Source organism: Tinamus guttatus, unplaced genomic scaffold, assembly GCF_059628265.1.
Source record: "Tinamus guttatus ecotype Peru unplaced genomic scaffold, ASM5962826v1 Tinamus_guttatus_pri_ptg000030l, whole genome shotgun sequence".
In the NCBI taxonomy this organism is placed as follows: Eukaryota; Metazoa; Chordata; class Aves; order Tinamiformes; family Tinamidae; genus Tinamus; species Tinamus guttatus.
The window spans coordinates 3472757-3498681 of record NW_028288564.1 but is presented as its reverse complement, the minus strand read 5'-3'; the positions used below and the strand labels follow the sequence as shown (position 1 = coordinate 3498681).

At 41.3% G+C, this 25925-nt stretch overlaps 2 protein-coding genes across 4 annotated transcripts; one reads left to right on the top strand and one right to left on the bottom strand.

Moving 5' to 3' along the window:
• The first annotated feature begins 480 nt into the window (after window positions 1–480).
• On the top strand, window positions 481–11851 carry PROZ (protein Z, vitamin K dependent plasma glycoprotein). The gene is made up of 8 exons (XM_010224118.2): window positions 481–550; window positions 2306–2469; window positions 3265–3289; window positions 6890–7003; window positions 8991–9122; window positions 10183–10268; window positions 10373–10496; window positions 11122–11851. Exons 1-8 carry the CDS (start codon window positions 481–483, stop codon window positions 11625–11627), a joined length of 1221 nt encoding a protein of 406 aa, XP_010222420.2. The 3' UTR covers window positions 11628–11851.
• A 663-nt stretch (window positions 11852–12514) lies between these two features.
• Window positions 12515–24602, bottom strand: PCID2 (PCI domain containing 2). 3 transcript variants are annotated; one of them, XM_010224117.2, is made up of 14 exons: window positions 24500–24602; window positions 23019–23108; window positions 22362–22435; window positions 21543–21608; window positions 20984–21025; window positions 20336–20390; window positions 18829–18932; window positions 18010–18085; window positions 17708–17849; window positions 16622–16722; window positions 14410–14483; window positions 14114–14239; window positions 13793–13916; window positions 12515–13146 (listed from the first exon to the last, which is right to left on the bottom strand). In XM_010224117.2, exons 1-14 carry the CDS (start codon window positions 24533–24535, stop codon window positions 13057–13059), a joined length of 1200 nt encoding a protein of 399 aa, XP_010222419.1. In that variant the 5' UTR covers window positions 24536–24602; the 3' UTR covers window positions 12515–13056. The 3 variants fall into 3 exon arrangements, with proteins under 3 accessions (XP_010222419.1, XP_088386268.1, XP_088386275.1); XM_088530142.1 differs by lacking the exons at window positions 23019–23108; window positions 24500–24602 and having other exon boundaries at window positions 20984–21003; window positions 21522–21608; XM_088530149.1 differs by lacking the exons at window positions 21543–21608; window positions 23019–23108; window positions 24500–24602 and having other exon boundaries at window positions 20984–21003.
• Between the last annotated feature and the right edge of the window lie 1323 nt (window positions 24603–25925).

The following is a 25925-nucleotide window of genomic DNA, read 5'->3' as shown; positions in this document are numbered from 1 at the left end:
ATCAAAATACAGTTTTACAGGGGAAACACAGCACTTGGTCACTTCGTTGCAGCCCAGTTGGCCAGTGTAGCTAAGTTGCAAAGAAAGAAGAATTTTCCTCACTGCCTTGGTAAATGTCTTATGGGGATATAAAATAGTCACACCATAAAATTCTTCCCTGAAGTCAACATAAAACTCCTAGCTGTGCTTCAGTATGATACAAAGAATGGTCTTGGGGGTTCACGTCTCCCCATTTCGTGTTACACTAAAGGGCCCAGGGATGGGAGGCATATTCCCATTGCAGTGCAAAAACGACACTGTTGCACCACCAAAAGAGTATTTTTAAGATGTTTGTGTGTTGACTCTGAGGCCAGGCTTTGCCCTTGGAGGTTTTGTTGTCTCACGAAGAGTTGGACTTTAAACATCAACATTTCCCATGTCGCCATTTGCCAGCGGCGCTGCAGGAAGGCAGGCAAGCGGCCGTAAGTCTCAGACAAGGCAATGGCAAGGGGCTTGGGGACACTCTTGGGTCTCCTCTCTGTCCTCCCTTTCCTGCAGACAGAGCAGACAGGTATGGCCTTCGCTTTGTTGCAGCTTTGATTTTGCTTTGTGCTACCACTCTCCTAAAACATGTGAGTAACCGTGTACCTTCTATTGTGCTCAGTTTTAGCAGCACAGGGAAACCTTGCAGAAAAACTTATTTTCCTTAGTTTTTACTACATTTCTTTCTCTCTCTCTCTTTTTTTTAACGTACCTAAGTAAAAATTACTGTAGGTTATGGAACAACAATATTTTGAAATGCCATGATCTACCTGAGGATGATATTTTGTCTATACTTATCATTCCTAAAAAGTTCCCCATATACTAAATGCATATATATGGTTTCTTATTTCTAGTTATTGCTGAAATAAAGAGACTTATTAAAGAAGCTGAAGAGCTTTTTGTAGTTTGCAGAAGTACACATTTCTGTGTTAATCTTCCATGATTTGTCAAAAATAATAAGGATGTGACCAAGAAAGAGAGAAAAAAGAAACTGACCACTTACAAAGTCAAAATAGTCCTACCAAAAATGTGCACTGCCAGTGTATACTGATGTATAACATGGATATCCTGCGCAACACTGAAATTGTATGTGGTTTCAGAATGCATTTTCTGTTAATCCTATCATGGTTTCTATTTGTAATGTTGCTGATTAATACCTTTGTGCCCAGCAGTTCTGGGACCCCAAATGCTGTATGAAATAAAAAATAAATAATAATAATAATTAAAAAAACAGTCCCTGACCCATTAGATTTTCATACTAAGTATAGGAGAAGTGACAAATACAGCCTGACACAGAGAGCTGCATAAGGGTAAACGCCATAGTGGGTTACAGCTCAGCAGGAGCCAGGCAATATTTGTTGTGGGCATCATTGCAGAGGGGAATTTTAAGAGTTGATATCTCTCTTTGCTTTGATTTCTCTTTTATGAAGATAATAATGTCCCCCCACAAGGCATCGTATATGATATAGCACTCGTAGCTTTTGTGGGCATTGCTGAGAGGTACTTTTATTTATTTTCCATAAGGGATATCTTACTGAGATATGCCATATTCCTCAGCAGAAAATCTCCAGGAAATCAGGCTGAAAATTGCCAGTTTTATCATAAATGTATAGTGGCAATTTTCACTTCTACTAAAGATTCGGAGAGTCCCCTGGAGTCTTACACAGCTATCTCTGCCTTTCCAGTAGTATTTCTCCTTCCCCTGGTCATGTCCAAAGCTGTTTTGTAGGTCTGATGCAAGGTAAAACTGCAGCAGGAAGGGCTGCTGCAGGCAGATCCTAGAGCTTTTTGCATGTACAAGGAATTCTGCAGAAAAGTATAGCAATGAATTACAGTCAAGTACTTTTATTTTTGTGAACCCCAGGGCACTGGCCAAAGACCAGGATCCCCTTGTACTCAGTACTGTGTAAACCTAGGGGGGAAAATAATGTCATGACTCAGTAACTTCTTGTCCTGGTCTTACTGAGATCAGAAAGCCATGAAGTCCGGCACAGAAGAGTGACAAGGGGGCTGTGCAGGACATCACACATACATGTATGACGAAAAGAAAAAAAAAGAAGAAACAAAATGCAACAATCCCATGGCTCCTCTGCCTAGTTTGAGCTAAGAAAATAGAGCTCATTCAGTATATATATTTAGCACTGCTGCAACACTGAACTAGCCAGAAGATTTCTATTCATGATTAATATGTCTGTTTGCTAAAACCTTTTCTTTAAAAAAGCGAAAGTAGATGTGGAAATTAATGTAAGTAATTATGTTAGTATTTTGTCATGCAATATTTCAGTGTTTATGTCTGGTGATGATGCAAACAAAGTTATCAAGAGACACAGGAGAGCCAATTCCCTGCTTTTGGAGGAGGTCCTTCAGGGCAGCTTGGAAAGAGAGTGCCTGGAGGAAAGATGCACACATGAAGAAGCAAGAGAAGTGTTTGAAAATGATGATATGCTTGTAAGTACAACGGCCCCTCTGAAATGCAGGGCCGGATGCTGGGCTCTTAGTGGGAATCTGCCAGAGATTGTTTTTGCAAGGAAAGTTGAGGGCCAGAGAGAAGGGGCCTTGGAAGGAAGAGTTCATGACCAGTGTAAATCACTCCAGCTCACTCAGTGCTATCAACAACTCTGCCGCCAGCAGAGTGGGACAAGCAAGTTCTGGGGGACAAGCAACAGCGTAAAAGGATGAAGGAGCCCTAAGCTGTCAGTGGGGATGCCCATCACTGGCCACATCCTGCCACATCTGTTTTATAGTTTTATAACACCTGCCCTTCTGGTAATTCACCCCAAAATGTACCATCGCACACACACATGCACGCACCACATCCACACACACACACATGGAAATGTTTTCCTAAGCATTCATTGTTTTAAAAGGTTGTGTGGTCAAAAAGTATTGTGATCTATTCCCAGGACACCGCCAAATGCCCTCCAGCTTCCTACTGGGTAGGGCCAAGCGATGCTGGGGTCACTTCCCAGGCCAGACAGATCATTTCTGGCCAGTGTTTTCAGGAAACCATAATGCTAAGGGGTTTGACTGTTCCTCTCTTGCCTACAAAGTGTGTTTTTCTCTTTAATAACTGCTCAGCAAACAATAAAATGAGCAGGAATTGAAATCCCTCCCATTGTGTAGCTGTGCAAATGTTAAACTCTAGTATGCACCCTCCGACATAATGTTTTTGTTTTACCAAAATATTTATGGAAGAATATGTTATTTGATAATTGAAATATGTTTTCTCTTTTTTTTTCCCAGAAAATGTTTTGGGATGCCTATTATGGTAAGTTGGCTCTCTTGATTTCTACTTCTTAATAGCATCAAGCTGTGAGCATCATGACAGAGTCTGATGCAATCCTAGTATTTAAACCTGAGTGAGATAGATGGGTGCTAAAAGCTCCTGAGCTGCTCCTGGTAGATACCACTTGGTCATGCCTTGACAGCCCCCAAGGCAAGAGATCAACCTGTAAAGAAAACTGCAGGGCTAACTGGATCCCTCCCGAGCACTGACTCTGAGCAACACTTTATGGTTACTGCGCCTACTCCTTTCTTTGTGCTGCATCCTGAATGCTTCTCTTTCCTTAAGCTTTTTTTTTTTTTTTTAATATTTTCCAACTATTTTAGATAGTGGGTAAGTGGTAAAAATAGTATTTAGCAAGAATTTTCTACAGAAGCTATTAAAACTCTGAATCTAGATTGCTGTCTCATAAGAAAATCCCATCTGTGATTTAAATGCTATGAAAAATCATATAAAATATCTGGTGGTAGTTATGTATTCCACTGCATCTGTGAAGGTGGGATTATTTTCCCCTAACTTCAGTTGTCAGATATTTATTTTAAGATACAGGGTGTCATACAGGCTTCCCCTCTAGTTTAACATGAGGTGACCAGCTGAGACGGATCATCCAACCAAGCCTAGCCACAGCGTGGATGCAGTGTTTTCTACCAGTGCCTAGCTCTCTCTTAATATGTATTTTAAGCCATTTATAATCAGAACTCTAAAAACTCCCAATACAGTATCAACAGTGAAAACTTAAATGATATAATGAAAAAATATATTTTTCGCTAGAGATGGGCCTGAACTTAAGGAAAGCTAATGGAAGCTTAACATGATGCCTTTGGTCATTTTTAAAAGTTTATTTCAGCCAAACTTGAGAACTGAAAAAAAAAAATTGTGAATAACTACTATCTTGCAACAGGGGACAGGGACCATTAATGGAATGAGGAAATCTATATCAGACCTTGAATTACTTCGTATCTGTTCCACAATAGAACTCTTGCCTGAGACTATGTCAGACTCTCCACCTTGGTATAGATTTAAAAAAAGAACGTATTTCATACATAGGTTGTGTGTGTGTGTGTATAAATATATATGTGTTTATGTGTGTACACATACACACATGCATATACTTACATAGAAAGCTTACAAAAATAAAGATAAATTACTTCAATAGTCTTAGGGCTATATATAACAGTTTGATAAATCAAAGAGCATTTGCCTAACTATCTCAAGGAAACTTGTCAACTTTGGATCCCTTTCCTTTTTAGTGCTTAAAAGTTTCAGGGCAGTCACAGGAAAGGCACTGACTGACCAACGTCCTTGTGGCCTAAAACTACACAGCCTAAGACAAGCTCAGGAGATGTTTGCCTAACATCCTCACTGAAGCTTCTAATGACAGAGATCCTGTAGCCCCTCAAGGGAGCTAGAAAAGTTGCTATCTACCCTTGCTGCTAGAAACAGATTTTTTTCTAATGTTCAGCTATGGCTTCCCTATTCCAATTTAAACCCATGGTGGCCTGTCCTCTTTCCACTGAAAATCAGGGTGCACTTCTTTCTTTATGTTATTCTTTCAAATGTTTTAAAGAACATTGTCATTTGTCTGTCCAATTTGCTTCCTCCTGACTAAACAAACCCATTTTTTTCATCCTGTTTTCCAAAGCCACATTTTTCTACATCTCTGATCACACCTGTTTTCTTCCATCCATATTCAAGGATTCAGTGTAAACCTGTGCTGCAAATAAAAACTGGCTGGAGAGAAAGGTTGAGCATCAGCACTGCCTACTTGCTGGCTCACCGTTTGGCTCAACTTTGTGCTGCTCCAAGTTCCTCTCTTCAAGGCAAAGATGGCATAGCACATAGCATAGGTACTAGGTTTACCTTTTTTCCAGTCTTACGGTATCTCACCCGATCGCAGAAATTTCCAAGGCTTCCTTAACTGTGTTTCAGACGCTTGGAACCACCTAACTTGCTTGAGGCTCTGGACCCCATCTTTTCGTAGCTCCAGCTTCCCAGCTGCTGCTGCTGGAATTTTTCATGCCTCAGAGCTGCCTTCTCAGCTGCACCGATGAGCCCCTCCATCCCAGCCCAAAACTCTCCTCGCGACACACACTGTGCTAGGGTATGGCAGTGCCTCACTGCAGCCGTGCTGGAGGTGGTAACTGCTTCAAGCTAAAGCTAAAAAACGCACATGCATTAGCCCAAGATGATCTTGTTTCCCAGTATCAGACAGAGTCTTCATCTTTCTGTCCCTCTAGTTATGGTAACCCTCTGACTGGAATTAACCTTTCGGATGACGACTTAAAATTTTACAAAGGTTGGAGTTCATGTCCCTGACTTGCTTCCGGGCAATTAGTGCCTCAACAAGCTGCTGTTATTTGGAGAATATTTCCGAACTACTCCGGAGTCTTTCCAGTTGCCAGCTTAAAGGGAACTTTGTAGCTCTGCCTGTGCTTCATCTGCACTAGGACGTCCTCTGGCTTGCAACTTCATATTATTTGTACAGATGTGTAAAAGACAGATCTCCTCCTAGTGTGTTGTGGTTCACTGTGTTCACTAGGTAATTTTGATGGCAAGTTTTTGCCGAGTACATTTAAATGACACTTGACACTTGAAATACTAATCTCATATTATGTTCTTAAAGAGTAAATGCATGAAGTGCAAGGCAGAATTAGACTCCAGCTCAGTGTTTACAAGACATCCTTGAAGCTGGGCTGAAGAGGGTTCTTTGAACTTTTGGCATGTGCCATCAAAGCCATTTGCTTGACAGGAAAAATCTGTAGCAGGGTTAGGTTGTTTTTTATTTACTTGAAATACTGAAGAATTCAAGATCTGGTAATTACATTAATTTAGCTGAAATGCATATTCAAAATATCAAAATAACAGAGGAGAGAGATAGCTAAACAAAAATGTAGTGTCACTGAGGACTTTTCTGACAGAAAATCAAGGTTCCAGCCACACTTTTTTTTTTTTTCCTGCAGGGAATGATTGTGTTCTTTGAATAATAAAGTAATTCTTGTTAGAAACCAGCTCTCAGAACGCTCCCCCTTCCAGACAGGCTTGGAAAAGGGCCTGTCTGCAATGGGTTGCTCCATTTCCCAACACTCCTAAATGGGCCAGGCTCCAGGCTGCATTGCATGGAGCTGAAAATAGTCATTGCTAGACTAAAAGCTAATTTCTGTGACTATTTGTATTCCGCTTGTTCTCTTCTGGAAACTAATATCATCTGATACAATGACCATTTCAAACTCTGACTGCCACAAATTGGGTAGTTAAGGCAGGAAGAGAAGGGGCCTCCATGTGTCTGATGTGTCCCAGGAGCGGCGCAGCCTTCTTCAGAATCACCTCTGGCCCCTGTGCACTTCCCCACTTCGCGTTGCCAGAGCATATTTGAAAGCAGGGACTTGGGCAAAAATTGCTTACCAAGCAGAATTCAGTGAGATGTAACATTTCCTTCCTAACTGTTTTTGTCTGTTTTGGCAACACTTCTCCAAATGTTTTTATTATTATTATTATTATTTCACGCTGGGAAGAGCGCTGTGTAATTTATGTACACGGGGGTCGCTATTGCCAGTAACTCGCCCCTCTCCTGTGGCATTTTTCTAGATGGCAAGAGGTGCTCTTCAAACCCATGCCAGCACAACGGCGTATGCAAGGACAACATCCGCAGTTACACGTGTACCTGTACGGATGGTTACGAAGGGGAGAACTGTGCTTTCGGTAAGGCACCTCCTTCTCCTCCTCCTCCTGAGCGACACTGGTCTCCTTCGGTTGTAGGGGACAGGCTGGAAACCATGCTCACCTAGCAAAACCAACTACTAGTTTTAGGATAAAATATGCAATTCTTGGCAGAGCGGAGGTGATATATACTACTCATCTTGAATGCCCTTCAGCAAGTCTGCCATGATTTTACAGTATTTTGAGGTTGCCTTGACTTTGTCTATTCTCCCTCCCTCTTTTCAGGACACAGAAAGTAAGGTCACTGTTGTGGTTCAGCTCCAAAGGCTGCCAGAGAACAAGACTGCTGGGCCTGCTGGGCTGCTTGTCCTCAAAGATGGGTAGAGCTGTGATAGCTACCTCCAACCTGTGGCCCTGGGGTGCTAAATTGCATGAAGACCCCAAACTCCCCTCCTGATAGGACTCCCTAGCCATGTAGCTGCCTCCAATATTACGCAGACCTTCAAAACAATCCCTCAGGATAGAGAAGCACAAGGATGTGCTAAATCGTATAAAAGATTTTAGTCTAAGGATGGTGTAATCATATCTGATTGCATTCTAATTCTCAGTCTGAATATTGTAAAAAAATATGCTTATTGGGTAGTTACTGCTCAAACTACTACTTATAATCCTTTGCTCATGAAAAAAGATAATCACTTCTGTCCTGTTTCTCTGGTATTTTTTTGAGCCTGTAGCTTCCTATTATCTTAACTACACTGAAGTATCTTGTACTATTTACATATACTAAACCACAATTCATAAGCTTACCTCATTCTATGTCTAATGGTTATCACATATTATTTCTTGTATTATCTAGTACTAACTACTATGTTTAGACCTATTAGAAGTGTTAGAACTAAATAACAAAGCTACAAAACAAACAAACAAAAAAGTAAACAAATAAATCAGGGTGCTATACAACCTTTTAATGCAGGGGATGCAAAACACCCACCCCAAAGCTGCAGCCCTCTACTTTTTTTTTCTTTAGTCATCCTTTGTGCTGGAGTTAAAAATTCCCTTTCATTCTTACTCTACTTAGAAAACATACACCATATTTTGCCAGAGAAAGAAAAGGGTAAAACAACAAACCATTTTGAGTGAAAGTATAAGACAGAATAGACACATTCTGGCACTTAAAACACCCTGGGCCAGCTCCTAGGCTTTTGCATCTGCCCGGCTGTGCTTTCCAGCTCTTACATCAGTATTTCTGCCTGCTGGAGCTCCCTGGGGCAGGGGCCGCCCTATGAGCTGCTCTACAGCAGCGTCATCGTCTGCTCAGGGTGCGACGGGCAGGCGCGGAGCAGCTTCTTGGGGAGCACAGGAAGAGACACCCCTGGACTAGCGCTGGGAACCAGAGCTGCTCAGATGGAGTCTGAGGGAGCCACTTTAGGCCATTTTTTTTCTGCTGCTTCACCTGTGGGCTAAACACAGCATGTTGTGGCTTTGGGCTGAAGTTTAAGTGTTGTTCAGCTGTGGAATGTTAAAGTGACTGACCGTGTTTTAAAGTGTGTTGTTCAACTATGTTTAATAACAGCAGATGTTAATTTTCTTGGCATAAGCATGAGAAATTTGCTTTCCCTGAAAAGCAGACAGGTTTAGCTTCCCACCGGCCCTCCCCAAGCAATACCTGCCTTCTTAAAACATGCCCCACAAATGCATCTACATGGTGCTTTGCTCAAAGGAGTGCAAAGAAAGTCCCTGGCATCTCCCAAAAAGGAAGGCCTAGTTGACTCTTGGCTATTAAGGTCCTCCAAAACTCAGAGATGCACAGTCTGGTCCAGGGAGAAATTTCAAAGCAGCAGCTCTCTCCTGTTTCTGCCTGATAAGAGAAGAAATAAGGTGGTTGGCAGCACTACCGCAAGCCAAAGGCCCCAAGCCACCCCTTAACAGGGCAAGCAAGCATTAGACACTTAGCAAAGAGGACTCAAGCTAGGCAAGAAAACCGCAGCTGGACTGTTGCTGATGCTTTGCCTCTGCTTGTTCTGTTTAGCTAAAAATGAATGTCGACACGACGCAAAAGAAGGATGTCACCATTTCTGCTACCCAGGAAAGACGTCCTACCGCTGCTCCTGCGCCGAGGGCTACGAGCTCGGCAAGGATAAGAAGCAGTGCATTGCGTTAGGTAGGTGGGGACATGGAAGTGCGGAGGGCACCCACACTGCATGGGTAAGTGGGGAGTAAAATGGAAATCCAGATGCAATTGAGCCTGCTGAGACTTAAGTTACAAGAGCCTCACTGACCTTCTGGAGTAGGCAGAAAAAGGTGGAAACTAAGGGCCACCAGCAAGCAGCGAAGTACCTGAGCAGTGGTAAAAAATAATATTTGATCTGACCATCTAAAAGTGGGTCTGCAGAGAGCACTTGCATCATCTTAGCAGGCCTGGGCAGGTTTTCCATCCTACTTCCACTTTCAATAAGGAATCATTCCTCTGAAGACTCATAGTCTGTTTAGGAACGAAACCTCATTACCAGCTGATTCGGATAAACAAAGGGTACCATTTGCTGCTCTGTTAATTAAAGTGTTAGTCTTTTTCATTTTTTCCAGATTTACACTAAGACCTTTTGCAAAATAGGTCTGCTGTAAAAACATGGTAGCATGCTTCGGCCCTGGATTGGCAAAATAAGGGCAGTACAACATGAGAGAAGCTGTAGAGCAGCATTTCCAGTGAAGACGACCCCATGTTCACACTAAACATGCATTTCAGGCAGACTATACTTCAGACTAGCTCTAGTTTGCTCCTGTGGACTAAATCCCCATCAGGTGTGACAGTGCATTCCGGGTTGTCCTAGAGGAGGAACAGGGTTGTGAAGGGGATCTCTGTAGTTATCTGCACTGATCACCTTTTCTGTTCATGGCATGGCATTCTGGCATGGTCTGGGGTCACAAAAACCTGATTCTTTTCAGCTAAAGCTAAGCCAGAAGATGTGCACAGACACAGTGAAATCTGGTCACCCCGAGCCTAATGCCCTGCCCCAAACGAGGCAGCACCATCACTAACCTATTACACCACAGGAACCAAGCAAACTCTTCTGATTTTCAGCAGCCAAGAAAGTAATGCTTCCTCTCTTTCCTGGTGCAAAAATTCTATCCTAGAGTCAGTGTGGAAGCAATAAAATACCTGCAGACAGCAACTGCCTCGAAATGATACAGCATGAATTTTTACTTTTTTATTCTTTTGCTAGATCAGTGTGCATGTGGCACAATTCAAGACACTAATAATCTGATAAGTGAAACCAGGAAGAAACGTGACAGGAGATTTCCTTGGCAGGTATTTCTGGCAGTTCATGAAACCTATCAATCAACCTCACGTGACAAGAACCGTTCACCGTCTTTCTTTTTCTCCCTCTCTTTTCCCCTCTTTTCTCCTTGGAGGTGCTGTTGCTAAATTCAGAAGGGAAGGGCTTCTGTGGAGGAGTGCTGCTGAAAAGTAACTTTGTATTGACAACAGCAGAGTGTGCCCTACAGCACAGCAATTTTGAAATCAGGATTGGTGCTGGTAGGTGACCAAACCTTTTTTTTTTTTTTTCTCCTAGTACATTTAAGTAATGGCAAGAGAATTTGAAAAGCAGATTGTTAAAAATCCTGTTGCATAAAAATATTATGAAAAAAAAGCTTCTTCAGGTTTTTATTATGAAAGCATATTATGAAAAAAAAAAAAAAAAAAAAGCATCTCAGTTGAGTACCTTGAATGAGAAGTAGAGGTATCTTTAACAAGCCAAGAAAAGCACCTTTAGAGGTCAACACAGAATTCCAAGGGGCCAACACTGTAAGGGGTGGCCTAGAGAAAGGCAAAAACAAGTGAACTGAGAGCTGTTCCCTTTTCCAAGGAGAAAAGGATATTGCTTCACACCAAAATTCACTGCCACGCTGGGCTATTTGTACTTCCACTGAAATGCATCCTTCCTAATTTACTTTTACCCTGGTTTATTGTTTCAACAACAAAAAAAACAAACAAAAGAAAATAACCCCCCCCCCCAAAAAAAAACAAAACCAAAACACACTTTAGTTTCTCATTTGGACACATTTCCCAGAATAAATAAGCAGTTGCTACTACCACATGCAGTTTTCAAGGTTTCCGCTACATTATTCCTGACAGCAGTGAACATGTTACTGCTTCACAGGGCATAACGGGACAAACGGAACCGAGGAAAGAGTGCGAGTTACTGAGATCCACATCCACATACGCTACGATCAAGACACGGGCGAGAACAACGTTGCGCTACTCCAACTCCAAGCACACGTCGAGTGCCACACACACCGGCGCCCTGTGTGCATGCCCGAGAGGGACTTTGCAGAACACGTCTTGATCCCCAGAATGGTTGGTACGGTCAGCGGCTGGAAAACGGGCAGCGACGAAGGCCAAGAGCTGCAGGTTTCCTACCTCCCCGCTGAGGCCTGCCAGCGAGCGCTCAACGGCAGCCTCACAAACCGGCAGTTCTGTGGGCGCCGCCGGGAGGCCGCAGACAAGGGCCTGGCCGGAGGCGGCTTCGTTGCCACCGAGTACAAGGGCACCTGGTTTCTCACGGGCATCCTGGGATCCTGGCCGCTAGAGAACAGTGACTGGGAGACATTTCTGTTCACCAACACCGCAAGGTATATGGTATGGTTTAAACAAAAAATGAAGTAGGACACGAGGCAACCAACTCTCCACCAACAAACTCCTCCTGATGGCTGCAAGGAGCACCTGGATGGGCCTGTAGATCAGTTTGACTCTCGGTCACAACATGCAGCAATGGAAACTGCAATAATACTGTAAATATTTAACTCCTCGTAGAAAGAAGCCCAAGATTCTCTCTCCTTTCCTCTGTTGACACACAGTACTCTGAAAAAACATTATGTGGTAAACCTATTTACTTTAATACAAAACCAACTAAACTTTTAGTTTCTTATTACTGTTCATGTTTAAATCCAAGAAGCTTTGAAACTTTTATGGACTTTTAAGTGTTTCTAAGAGGAAATAAGTTACTTCAATCCCTAAAGTCTGCTTCAACATAACCATATTCTTATTTCAGCACCTGCACAAATAATACTTATTAAAGTCAGGGGAATTCCAAGCCTCTAAACACATACATCAACGCAGGACTTAACCTTATATCACTGTATGTTCCCTTAGAAATCATGACCACTTCAGTTAGTTGGCAAAATAGAAAGGAATTAAGACAAATAAAACCAGACTCCCATAAAGGGGGGAAAAAAACAAAACCAAAACCCAATTGTTTTATTTCGTTAAAAGCAAACAAACAAGATACCATTGTCACAAGCAAAGGTATGTGGTAAAAAAAGAAACAAGCAACAAACCAACCAACAACCTTCCCCCACCTCCAAAACTTAAAAGTAATGGAGCCGGTAGAGGAGACACTTAAAATCATGGACCCAGTGGCAGTCTTTTCTCCGGAAACAGAATGAAGTGGTATAGAGATAAATTACCTAGCTACACTCATTTTCATCATGATGAAAATTAAACAGAATGCTTCAGGAACTACAAAAGAGAAAAAGCAGCCATTTCTGAGCACCTCTACGTAAACATCCAACATTTATTTAAACTTATAGGTTTCACTGACACAGTAAAGCTCTTGGTGCCAAGCACAAAATCTCCAGTTTTTAGAGAGGGCCTGAAGAGAGTATTCAGTATCAGCAAGTCATCAATATCATTATTGAAAAATAAAAAAAGAAAAAGAAAAAACATTTCCACCCTGAAGAATGGATTAATATCACTAGTACCAGAGGATGACACTTCTCTTTTTAGAAAGATAAACACAAAAACAATAATATAAAGTACTTTCTATAAAGCTTTTAAGTACTTTAGAAGGAATTTGGAATGCTCTGCTTTCATTTCCTGGTGAGACACTTCAGATGCTCTAGAAAGCCCATAGAAGTCATGGTTAAAAAGTGTGTGCTTCATTCCAATGCACTCTGCTACCCTGGCAGCCTTGACCATTCTGGGAAAGGAGCCACAAACAGTTCCTGGTATTCCAGTACTGGACACGAACCAGGTCATTTACAGTGTTCTCTGGGTGGTTCGGAGCAGCTGGGAAACACTGGAGAAGACGCAATGCTCAACACACCGTTGACAGTGGAGGGAAGGGATTTTGCTTACTGACCACAAGCTTTTGATGCTGATGAGATATATACCCTTTAATATGACCCTGGGAGGAGAAAAATAGACTGTGTTAACATGGGAAGGTAGCAACACAGCTTCTGTATTTCAGCTGTCTTCAGACTAAATCAGAGCTACAGGAGTATACTCCATCACCACTGCACTGCTGCACTTGCTTTCTATGTCCATACAAACAAAATAGTTTGTATAAGCCAGTCTGCTCACATGATAGGCACAAAGTCGAAACCTTAAATAAACGTGAACTAGTATTTCTGTTAGATTGAGAGCCTGTTTCCAGGGCCCCCTTCTGGTCAGTTTACATCTCCTTGAAGGGGCAAAACTCAAAGTGTTTTGAAGTTTACTCTTGCTCACTTTATGGTTTAAATTAACTGTTACTCCAAATGTAATAAACTAAATTACAGATTTCTTTGTTCCACTCTCTGTTATTTTCAAAGTACACCACAATGCTTCAGAAATCTGGTTCCTGAGAAAGAGGCAGCAACTAGAGAAATTCCCCACGGCAAATGCTAAACATTTGCACTTGGGGCTCAAATGAATAATAAGCTACCGAACACAAACACCTTAGATTTAACTAAATTGATATAATACATTTCTGTAATAAACTTCTATTCTCTATAATCATTTTTACTGTCTGCAGTTTGCAAGAAACAAAACGCAAGGCGGGGAGCACGTACCATATATATAAGGTTAGCTAAAATGCACTGAACTTCATCAATATCAACATCATCCACTTGCATGAACTTCAGGGCAAACAGAAAGGCATCCAGAGACAGCTGATGAGTTTTGAGTAGTAAATATCTGCAGAAAGAGGAAAAAGGAAAAAAAAATCACTGGGATACTCTGGTTTTTAGTAAAACGACCTCTCTACACTAAATTCAGTTTGAGTGGAAATCTGGCCTGTTGGAGAAAACCAAGGAACATACATACTTCTATCTCAGTCCTAGGTAAAACCATGATAAATCTGCCTTTGCAAAAATATAGCTCGTTATGCTTACACTTTCTTGAAGAGATTTCTGTAGGTGATGATTTTCAGCTTTTCCAGAATAAGAAAAATTCCACATCGAATGAAGAAGGTCTCATGCTTTGTCAGGGCTTCATTCAACAGGAGAAGGTTGCCTTCACTACAATGATGGAAGAAATAAAAACATGAGAAGGTCTGATCCTTCTGAGGAAAGAAAAAAAGTCTGACTTGGTAGGAATATTCTCCCCCCTCAGTCATCCCAAATAAATATTTTTATGTAACATTTTTTGAACTAACAAATATGATACAATAAAAATAAAATCCCCATACCTCACAGCCTTTGTTACTTCAGCAAACTGCATAAGGTCATACTTTTTTAAGAGCTGAATTGTTGGCATATGGCCCTGAAAAATAAATGGTTTCCAAGTTTTCCAGAGTGAAGTCAAATGTATTTTAAGTAAAAACTAAAAAACATTTGTCGGAGAAACAGGGAAATGTTTCTATAGCAAAAGAAATGTAGTTGAAAAGAGGTGAGTAAAAGTACTTGCAAGACATCACCCCTAGCAAACATACTGTAACACAGCTCGTGATAACAACCTGTATAGCATGGTTCAGGGAGTCTTCTAGCGTTTCTAACTATCGGGGAACAGTTTTCAAATTTCTAAATAAAGATTCTGTGACACAAGGTATAGGCTGTTGCAAACTGTACACTGTGATTGTATGATCTAATTAGCAAACTCCCAGGCACTACTAATCATACAGGCAGCACTTCAGCATGGTTAAGTCCTAGCTCTGTCTATACCAGAAATTTTTTTTCAACATTGGCTCCGTATGGATGTACAAATTTCCTTTCTTAGAGGAAAAAAGAAAATTTTAATTTAAATTTAAAGAAAAAATTCTCAGTGTTAGAACAGGTAAGACTTTAAATCTTGTGCACTATCAAAAAGAAACTTATTTTCCCCCCCTCCATGTACAGCAGAGATCATATTGCACACTGACTCGGTCAGACGTTATATTTAGTTACTATCACCCTGTGTTGTGGGCAACCCCTTTTCTTGTTTGGGGGATTATCTGAGAGCACAACTCAGCAGCTCAGTTGCATGTTTACCGAGAGCTGCTAGGAATAAAACAAAAGAAAAAACAAAAAACCAAAAACTACCAAAAACAAGAACATCCAAGCTATTTTAAGAGATATATACATAGTTCATAGTAATACATAGTATTATATACATAGTATACATAGTTCATAGTAATACATAGTTCATAGTATACATAGTTCATAGTAATGTTTGGAGACTGATTGAAAAAGGAACTGTGAAAATAGTGACTTCTACCTGCCTTCTTCAGGGCCTCTTGTACGCAAGAACTGCTCCACAGGAGCCCTGAGGGCTCTAAACGACCCACCTTGAGGCACCCAGTGAAAGGGGGCAAAGTTTATAGCAAGTCTGTTAGGTTTGCTTTGTCAAACCTATCACCGATTGATTTGAAAACAACTAGTAAAAAAGACCATAAATAAAAATGAAACACAGAATCTAACCATCACTACGCTCTCCATTTCCCCACAAGATGTTTCTGTCATCAAAAGGCAGCTGCAGAGTAATAACCAGCCTGACACTGCACGCGGCTGAATAGGGAGCACAGAAGGGAAAAGGGAGAATGGTCATGAGCAGGCTGGGGCAAATGTGGAAGATGGGAACTCTCACAGTGGACGACAAAAACATTAACTATGTGAGCAGAATCACTTTTGTAATAGGCCCAGGAATAGAAAACTCGCTAAAATTTTGTTCTTGTTCCCTCAGTTACACTGAATAAAATTTGTATAATCACAGTAACTCAGGGAACACAAAAGGTGCCAGCACAGTGGATGGAGAAGGACAGGAATAAGAAGTAGAAATGCACTTAATTCTACAAATAAAAAACATAAGAATCAAATGGAAAACCAGACCTCATCGATTCATTTAGTGATCAAAACCAAAATGCTCTACTTGGTGACACTTCTGACATGCCTGAAGCAGGTAAATGCACAAGTTGCTATCAGCGAGCCCAAAGTTGGAAAAGCCAAAGCTGGGAGTCCTTTCTTTCCTGTGGCAGATCTGTTTGACAGTCTTCAGCAAACTACCTGCACATTCTCTCTACCCTCATCTGATGACACGGATAGATCTGTTCCAGTGAATCCACATATTTTCCCAGCCCCTCTGTGCATAGCTGACCACAAGGCAGGCACTCTACGTTAGCTACACAGCTGAGCTGTTCTAACTTTAAGCTGCCTGAAGTAGTATTTGTTTCTATTACATATGTAACTTCGGGTTCTACTTTTCAGAGAGGTCAGAGACAGATGGGGAAAATATTTAGGGTTTCCCCATTTCCTACATTTATATGCATAAATGACAAGGCAACATATTGTGTCTTCAGCTGTACAAATTTATGCATGACGACTTATGTGGGCCAGGCACAGACTGCTCTGAATATCAGTTTGGGAAAAACAAAACTATGCTGATACTCAATACCCCTAGATTGATTTGGAAGAGTAACATCTACTCACCAATAGCATTTTCACAGGCAGCAGGTAGATCAAAATCATTCTCTTGTTTTTCTGGCTTGAGCGGTGACAGTGCTCAAAGGCAAACGACAGGTACTCTTCAGCTGCAGACACAAAAATATCAAAGAACAAGAGTCAACAGCAAAACTGATTAAAACTACAAGGCAAATTCTGTGCTTAACGTGTATCCTTGAGCTGAGCCCACGACATTTTGAATGATGCAAGAAAAAAAAAAAATCAAATCAATTAAAATATATCAAGAATATACACAAAAACCTCCCAACCCTCCTTCAAAAAGGGAAATAAAAAAATGTCAATGTCTAGATGCCAGAGGTAAGAGTTATGAATGAAATTGGAATTACCAGCTCAGTAATATTACTGTGGTACTACAGGAGAGGAGGAATCTCATGAAGCCCTGATGAAACAAACACTTTCCAAATGCACAGATCAGGTTTTTCAGGGGATGTAAGCAGCATGTGATTGATGCACACATCTGCACATCTCCTGATAATGCAGAAGTGTGCCAGCATGTACAGGGACTGTGAAACATCTTTATCAGTTTTCAGTGAGACAAAGATGACAAAGCCAACAGGCAATGGAAACTGCTTAGGGAACAAAACCAGCTCCAGAACCTTTTCCTTTAAACGTATGGCTAATTTGGGCAGTGGCTTTAATTACACAATACAGTTTGCTGAAGGTTTCCTGCCTGGCATACAGCAACTTCAAGAGGAAAAGAAAGTGGTAAAGGCTCCTTTGTAAGACCCTTTACAAACATATCCTGTTGATGCTCACCCAGAAGATACCTGTTTTATTATGCGTACACACAGTGTACTAGGAAGACTACAGAACAATATATAGACACCAACATTTAGAAACTGGGTTTATATTACAATCAGAAGTGTCAGGTAGATCAGGGACCTCAGATCTGATTCAGCCTGTGGTCTCCGGGATCATTCAGCACGACTTTGCTTTGGTCAGTGAAAAAACACACAACTGCACCTTCAGCAGAGGTTTTGATTCAAACAAAATGCATCAAGCACATTTCTCATCAGGAGTGAGAGTTCAAATCTTCCTAGGGTCACACAGTACCTTGCTTAAAGTCACTGTCAAACATTGCTTTGCGTCCAACGTAGTATCTGTACGTTACTCGCTGTGCCATACTGTACTCATCCTTCAGATTGGAGCTGTCGATTGCTCTAATTAAGGGCTTACAGAGATGGAGCTTGTTGATCTGTTAAAAAAGAGGGTAAATCATGAAAAGGGGAGAATTTGGCTTAGAATATAAAATAAATTGACTTAGAATATAAAATATATATACATGCACATACATATATATACATGTATACACACACACATATATATAAATAAAAGCTTACCAGACTTGAACCTACCTTAAAATAAATTTTAAACAGCTGATTCACAAGAAACAACATGCCCCACTTTTTGGAATCTTCAATGCCTGCTCGCCTGTCGTAAGAAAAAAAGAAAAGATATAGTAAGAAATAAGATGGAAGTTGTTAGTTTCTTTTACAATGTTCACTGGCTCTACAGTAACATTACGGATGTTTTTAGGGTAAGAATATGACCGAAAACAAAAGACAATGCCAAATTTCTTGTCTTAATCCACACTAGCACTGTCAAATCAGAATGTTTGTCCCAACCCTAATCCTGAAGCCAGCTTTGCTGCCTTCCTTCTCAAAATGGCATATGTCAAGCAAGATATTACTCATGTGCAGAAAGCTCCTGACTCCCACTGTTAGACTAGCATAACAGTTGTTTCCAGTATTCAAGAGGAAGAAGAGATCAATTAAAAAAAAAAGAAAAAGCTTTTTTTCTCCACTTGAGAAGCATTAAAATTGGTAACGGTGGAAACAACACACAAAAAAAAAATCTTCTTGCAGTCTGCAAGGAGGCAGAAAAAAAACAAAAACGCCAACTAATGAGGCACAAAAGGGTTAATCATCTTTCCTGAGAGATAAGGACATAATCAATCTCTCTCAATAACATATACTGGCATTATCAAACTTCGAGGGAGGCCTCCCAAGCTATGGTTAAAAGTGAAGAGAGAACAGACTAAAAGTGGGAGGAAATGAGCCCCAGAAATGTCTATTCTGACAGAAATACAGCCTTTGTGAGTGGAGAAACCTATAAAGTTCATTAATTTCTTAACAATTCAAAAGTGCAAATTGTAGAGAGGATCTGTCACTCACGTGTCACTGGCACAGACTCGAAAACAGCTCATCAGCAATTCTGCTGCTTTTTCCAACATGTCACCAACTTTGCTTTTCCCCTTCTTTACCAGCTGTTGATCTGCCTACATGACAAGAAACAACGTGTAATTCGACATCCTGGTTCACTGGATTGTAAACAGTTTAGTTCCTTACTACAGCATTTTGCAAAGTGTTATAATAACAGATTTGTCCTGCCTGTATGCCTGCTGTTCCCTAAATCCTGAAAGTCACCCAAGTTTACAGAATAAAAGTATATAAATAAAGTAAATAAAAAAAAAACACTTAGCGGCTTCTCAACACCTCGCATCAAACTGAATACACAGGAACACAATCAGAATTTTGCAAATAACAGTTAGCACTATTAGCTTCAGCACTATTAAGATTAATACAGACACCCAAATACAGAATCACCTTACAGCTACATTGGAGCATTAACACTAACTCAAACTTTCAAAGACCAAGGGTCAAGCAAAACAATAAATAAATAAATAAATAAATAAATAAATAAATAAATAAATAATAAAAGGAAGAGTATTTCCTATAGCTTATACTCGTATTTTGAAAATCATTTATTTTGTTCTTATTTAATTTATGACCAAGCTTTTCTCTGCAGTCAAGAGGGCTAGATTTTTAAACAAAACAAAAAAGCAACAAAAAGACATCAACGAGAACACACACCACGTTTATCAGCAATAATACACTTCCAGCCCATGTTGCAGACCCGAAAGAAAACAATGAGTTGGCAATACTGCTCATGTATTGGGAAGTGGGAAGGATCTCAGATCCCATGCACTGATTAACACAGAATGTAAACAATGTAAACAATCAACAAGGTTTAAACAACAACAAAAAACAAACACACACAGACAAGAGGGTGGATATTTGCTGTGTGCTTTCTAACAAGCTTCTCTACAACACTGACCCATTTCCAGTAGGTGAAATGTAAGCAAAAGAACAGAAATATATCTATTGAGTACACTAAAGTTGTTCAAATGCTTCCACCATGACAGATCCCAAATACTCATTTCTTGTGAATCTCAAATATACAAATTCTCTCAATTGGCTACCGAATCAAGACTTATTACATAGCCTAGGTGTGCACGAGAACGGCTGAGCGCGCACACACACACTTTCTCTGTGCAAGCATATGAATATGTAGGTTTGTAAATGAGTATGCTCATATTCATATGTTTTTAGGTTCTTTAAACAACAGCTTGAACAGCAATGAACAATTATTTTAAATAAGAATTATAATTATGCATAATAATGCATAATTATTTGCATATTAATCTTAAGAGTACTTTTATGACCAAAATTCCTGCCTGCCTTCCCCCCGCCAATTCTTTCTTTCCCTTATTTCACTCTGAATTCTTGCGCGACTAGTAAAAATCAGGTTAATAAAAAGTATAAAATATTTCTACCAGAAATATTAACTCCTAACAGATAAAATTAATCAGCTATTAATGTACGGTTCAGATCTACTTACATTATTAGCAAAAATTCGAAGGTCAAGAGCTACAGCATACATAATAGGTAAAGCCCTAGAAAAGTAAAATGTTGTACACTTAGTATGTGCAAGACATGCAATAAGCAAGGCATGAGAAACAGGCATCTTTTTCTTGCTAGCTGGTCACAAAACTAGAGAAATATACAGCAGCCTTAAAAACTCCTTCTCATTTAAAAAGTCCTTTTTATTTAAAAAGTTTCTTTGTGAAAGGTCTTCAAGATCTCAGCATTAAATCTGACAAAGGAGAACTCACTTGGAAGCCTTTTTTAAAGGCTATGGCTTCAACAGAGCGAAACAAAACAAAACAGAACAAAAAAAACCCAGAACACCCAAACAAACCAAAACAGCAACAATAAAAAACCCCTTCCTCTTCCCTTGAAGAGATCCTTCCTGTTTGCTTATGGCTTATTCTACATAATTAAGCATGTATGTTTGGCTTTCAAGCTTCTGGACATAAAAACTCTGATGGGTAGCACCCCCCCACCCTTGCAAAAAAAAAAAAAAAAAAAAAGCATTTATCAATGGAGATAAATAAGAGCAATAGGCATAATTTTAGCTCGACTGCTACGTTATCATAGCAATGAAAGAGAGAGTCTAGTTGTGTATAACTCTTTATAATGTACTCACCAGTTTTCTTCTTTATGTGCCTGAAATGCACGCAGGAAAGATGTATCATATTTAGGAAATTTAAAACGCTATGAAATGAAACCTAGATCTAAACAAGAAACAGAGGAGATGTACCATGCTGTATATTATATGCTCTATAACACGGTAGAAAGCAACAAAACACCAAGTAATGAGAAACCAAGATGCAAAGGAAGGAAGAACAGTAATACTGCAATGTTCCACTCAGTGCTGCAGCAAAATAGTGAAAAGCATCAGTCACTGAAAGATAAAATAACATCTTTATCACTATCTTCTCCTCTACTCAAATAACTACAAGTTGGGATCTAAATTAGCGATTTGAGGGTCTCTTACACTCTGTGAGAAATTACTACTCTAATTTAGAGGCAAATGCCAGTTTTCCCCACAGAAATTTAAAAGGAATAAAGTGCAGCAGGATTCCCCTCGTTAAGAATCTAAATAGCTGAAGCGTATGTGGAAGCAGAACACATTCCATCAAAATTGAAAAGGTAAAAGTAACTTATTACTGAAAGTAGCCCACAGGATTTATGGAAAAGGATATTGGACAATGACTGTTTGGCATTTGTAGGCTTCTACAAAGTCGTGGTTTCCAACAGCGTAAGTACACCTGTCAGAAAGAACATTAGTACATCAGAAGGCATCCTGCCCCCGAAACAAACATTTCTCTTCTTTTTGCCTTTTATTGGATGTAGAGCTTTAGAGACAACTTTAAAAAAAAATGAAATATATTTTTAGAAGTATTCCTAACAGAGTCACACAAACATTTTAACACAGCACTGAGTCTGATAGCTGTACAAAACTGATCCAGTATATGAACAGGAATTTATTTCTGTTGTCAGTAACAACCATAACAAGCTAAGTCTTTTTGAAACCATCACTGAGAAAGGCATAGGAAAGAAAAAAAATACAAGACCTCTGAGACTGAACTAAAACAGAGCACCAAGCACAGCATAGCATTTTTTTTTCTTCAATAAAAGTCTTGCATAATTATTTGAATCTTAAAGCTGTCTTAAAAGTATTTCATGACCAAAATTCCTTTCTCCCTCCCCTCCAATTCTTTCTTTGCCTTATTTCACTCTGAATTCTTGTGCGACTAGTAAAAAAGAATGATGCAAAGAGCAAGCACCAAATCCAAAGCTGCGTCAAGGGCTATACAGAAGCGAATGGCAAAAGCATAATGTCTTTGCAAAGAAGAAAGACAGATCTATTTCCTGCAATTCTAATATTGATTTTATAAGAGTAGCAAAAGAAAAAAAATCAGATGTAAGCCATTTAAAATAATTCAAACTTAAGGACTCATGTTTCCCTATGATTACTGCACGCCTCACACCTCAGTGGTCCATTCCCAGTCCATCATTACCTTAAGTGGGCTGCAAACATTTCATCATAGGGTGGCTCCAGAACTTGCTGACACTTTTCTTCTGGAGATGGAAGCTAAGTATAGAATAAATTAATAAAACATTAAAAGAATACACACTGGACCGGAAATAGAACTTCCTTTGTGTATTTTATCATGGCACTCTTGCTTGCATGTCTTTCCTATCTACAAAAACCTTACTACAACTCACATTCAACATAACGTACGTGCTAGCACTCACAGAACCAGATCAGAGCAAGTCTTGGAAAAAAGCCTTTGAAACACAAAGTGCAAGCACTGCATCCTCAGGACCGCCTGATTTCATCTTCATGTCCACTCCCACTGGGCCACTTCACTCACTGTTGAGGACCTAGCCCAGGGAGCCTACAAAGCGATGCCTATCCAGAACACAGTGTGAAGCAGAGGGCAAAACAACAACAACAACAACAACAACCAAAACAATAACAACAAAAAAACACAACACCCAGGAAAAGATGGAAACAGACAGAATTCTTGCAAGGGGCTCCTGCTCTGGCCTGTAAAGCAGATTTCTGAGGTTTCTACCCAGTGGAGAGGAACTCATACAGAGGAAAGAGAAACACTGAAGGCAAAATAAACAAGACCAAAACAAGATAACTTCTCAGGGTAATAGATTCTTACTTGAAGCCTAGGGTTGGCAACATGAGGATGCTTAAAAGATACCAGTTCTGCACAAAATTGTCCATCTCTGCTGTCAATGGCTTCTTGCACCTGCACAGAGGAAAAAAAAATACAGAATATAATCTGTATATTATGTATCACAGACACATAATAAGTTCATGTCTGCTTAAGAAAGTCAACTTGTTATGACTGTTCAGTCATGTCAATACATCAATTCATGAATTTTTAAAAATGTAAAACTGAAGGAACTAATATTTGTACAGTACTTTCGATATATAAATGTATATAATGAACATATATTCTCAGGAGACAAGGAAGGGTAACCACATTTTTTTTGGTTTTAAATATCTGTACAATACAACCAAATCGGAGAAGCCCAAAATAAAAGTTACATGAGCTTTACATTTGAAGACAACAGTTACAAAACAGATTAGTAGAATGTTTTTTCTTTTTCTTGACAGTTGGAGCATCAAATATATATGGTAAACATAAAAGAAAACCTTGAGTATTATCATCTGTGATGCTGCAGATGGAATTTGGCCCTGCCTTCAATCATAACTTGCAAATACATATCTAACTAATTCAATGTTTTAATAATATAAACTAGTTGTAGGAAACTTAACTCTCCTTCAAAACAAACATAATCTCTCAAATAGTTTAAGCAGTTGATTTTATATCTTTCTCTATATTTTGCTACTTTCCATAATATTTTATCTATGGGTTTAGGCATTCCATATAGCAAAGTTTTTGGTTTTTCTTTTCCCTACATAGACGTAAAAATATAACAAATAAAGTATGGGAACTGGGAAAGGAGCTCTAACATTTAAAATTATTTTCATAGCATATACGGCAGGGAGGGTGGAAAGGTAGGATCATTGAGACTGTTAACTGGAGAAGATGCTGACTTTTTAGAGCAGACCACTGTCCCAAGAGAGCTCGGGTGTTTTGCTTCCGAGACTGAACATCAAAAAACTACCCACTTATCTGCCCTTCATTCAGCTGACTTTATCAATTCTGATTCAAGAAAGGAATATGGTAACAATGATGAGATTGAGAAGACTCAAAGAGAAACAGTAAAAAATGTACAGCTTGACACAGAGGGTTCAGTCTGGCTGAAGATCATTATAACCCTATTCCTGCCTCTCCATCCTCTTTGCTGTCTATACACATAAACTGTGGTTCTTCCTTAAAACCCTGCACACGTACAATCCCACTGCGTTAATTCTTATCCACAAACTGCTTCGCTTATCAGTGATGCCACATTTGATATATCAAATCAAATATAAGGTCATATTTCAGGAGTACATCCTCAGCTGGCATATTTACCACAGCACTAAGCAAGTACATTTATTTACCACGCTGTGCTTTCCAGATGGCCTTATTTCTTAAATATAGTAAAAACATATTTTCAGCAAAAAATATGGATATATGCTGTTATATTCTGATAGCACACACAGAGGGAAAAAAAAGAGCTTGCTTACTTGCTGCAAATACTGATTTATGGTGATATGCGCCATCGAAGTAAAGGCAAAAGAGGGAGGAGGCCCGGACTAAATGCAGCCGCTTCACACTCTGCAAAGCGAGAGGGATTTTAGAAAAATGAGAGGAGGCAGAAGGGCATCCTGGACCCCCCAGGCAGCTCGGCCCGACTGCGAAAGAGAAAAGGGAACCCCGGCTGCCCAAGGGCGCGCTCGCGCGGGCCGCGGCTCCTGCCCCAGAGCGCACCCCCCCCGGCCCCGGCCCCGGCCCCGGCCCCGGCCCCGGCCGCCGCCGCCGCCGCCGTTATCCCGCCCGGCCCGGCCCGGCCCGGCCCGGCCCGGCCTCACCACAAGCGCAGCCTCAAGCCATGCCGCGACGCAGCATCCCGACACTTCCGGCGCGCCCCAGCCGCACGCCCCACGTGACGCTGCTCCCTCCCCTGGATAGGCCAGGAGGGGAGAAGGGGGCGCCATCACGTGACGTCCACTGCTCTCCCCGCCCCTCTCCGCACCCTCCTTCCCCGCCCCGCCCTCCCGAGGTTGTACGGGGGCGTGGCTTGGCAGCGTCGGCGGCCAATAGGGAGGCGCGATGGGCGGTGCCGGGGCCGCGCGTCACGGATAAACCTCGTGCGCCAGCGCGTGCCGCGCGCCAAGCGGGTGGGGTTTGGGGGGTGCCGGTGTCGCCCGTTACTGCCCGGGGCGGGCCTGGGGGGCGCCGGTGTCGCCCGTTGCTGCGCGGGGCGGGCCGCCCTGGTCGCCGCTCGTACCTCCCCCCTCCCTTTGGGAAGGGGCGCAAATGCTCTCCGTGCACCAGCCGGACGCGGTATCGCATTGAGCTCCCGGATCTGAGTGACCCGCTTGGCTGGACCCTCAGTAACGAGCTTAGAGAAAAAAAAAAAAAAAGTGGTTTATTTTGAAGGGGGGGAAGAAACGCCGTCGCCTCCCTGACGGCCGTAACGGCGGCCGTGTCCATTGGAACAACAGTGCCTGCAAGGAAAGCATAGGCATATGCCCCAAAAGTCATGTCAAGCGTTGGTTTTTGAATGTTTTTAGATGCACGTATATATACTTAATAAAAAAAAAAAAAAAAAAAAAAAAAAAAAAAGCTTTTCGCGTTGCTTTAGGAGCTCGAGGCAGGAGAGCCTTGACGCGTAAGAACTCGTTGAAGCTCCGCGGCTCCCATACCCCCGCGCGAGCGCTTCGCCCGCCGCGAGGTCCGGCTGGCGAGGCAGCCGCGGCGGCCGCTCGCCTCGCAGCGACGCCATCGCCGCCGGGCCGGAGGCCGCGGCCCGGACTTGGGGCCATGGCGGCGCCCTGGCGGCCGCGGGCGCCATCTTGTGAGCGGGGCCGGCCCCTCGCCCGTGCCGGGGCGGCGGGCGGCGCTCGCTGAGGGCCGGGCCGGCGCGGCGGGACTCGGTAGCCGCCCGCG

Excerpts from the sequence above, each read along its gene's own strand:
- PROZ (XM_010224118.2), top strand. The coding sequence starts at position 481 with ATGGCAAGGGGCTTGGGGACACTCTTGGGTCTCCTCTCTGTCCTCCCT. Across the intron at positions 551-2,305 it reads CCTGCAGACAGAGCAGACAG|TGTTTATGTCTGGTGATGAT; the intron begins GTATGGCCTTCG and ends GCAATATTTCAG. Across the intron at positions 9,123-10,182 it reads GAAGCAGTGCATTGCGTTAG|ATCAGTGTGCATGTGGCACA; the intron begins GTAGGTGGGGAC and ends TTCTTTTGCTAG.
- PCID2 (XM_010224117.2), bottom strand. The coding sequence starts at position 24,535 with ATGGCGCATATCACCATAAATCAGTATTTGCAGCAA. Across the intron at positions 23,109-24,499 it reads TAAATCAGTATTTGCAGCAA|GTGCAAGAAGCCATTGACAG; the intron begins GTAAGCAAGCTC and ends TCCTCTGTGCAG. Across the intron at positions 18,933-20,335 it reads TTCGAATTTTTGCTAATAAT|GCAGATCAACAGCTGGTAAA; the intron begins GTAAGTAGATCT and ends CTTGTCATGTAG.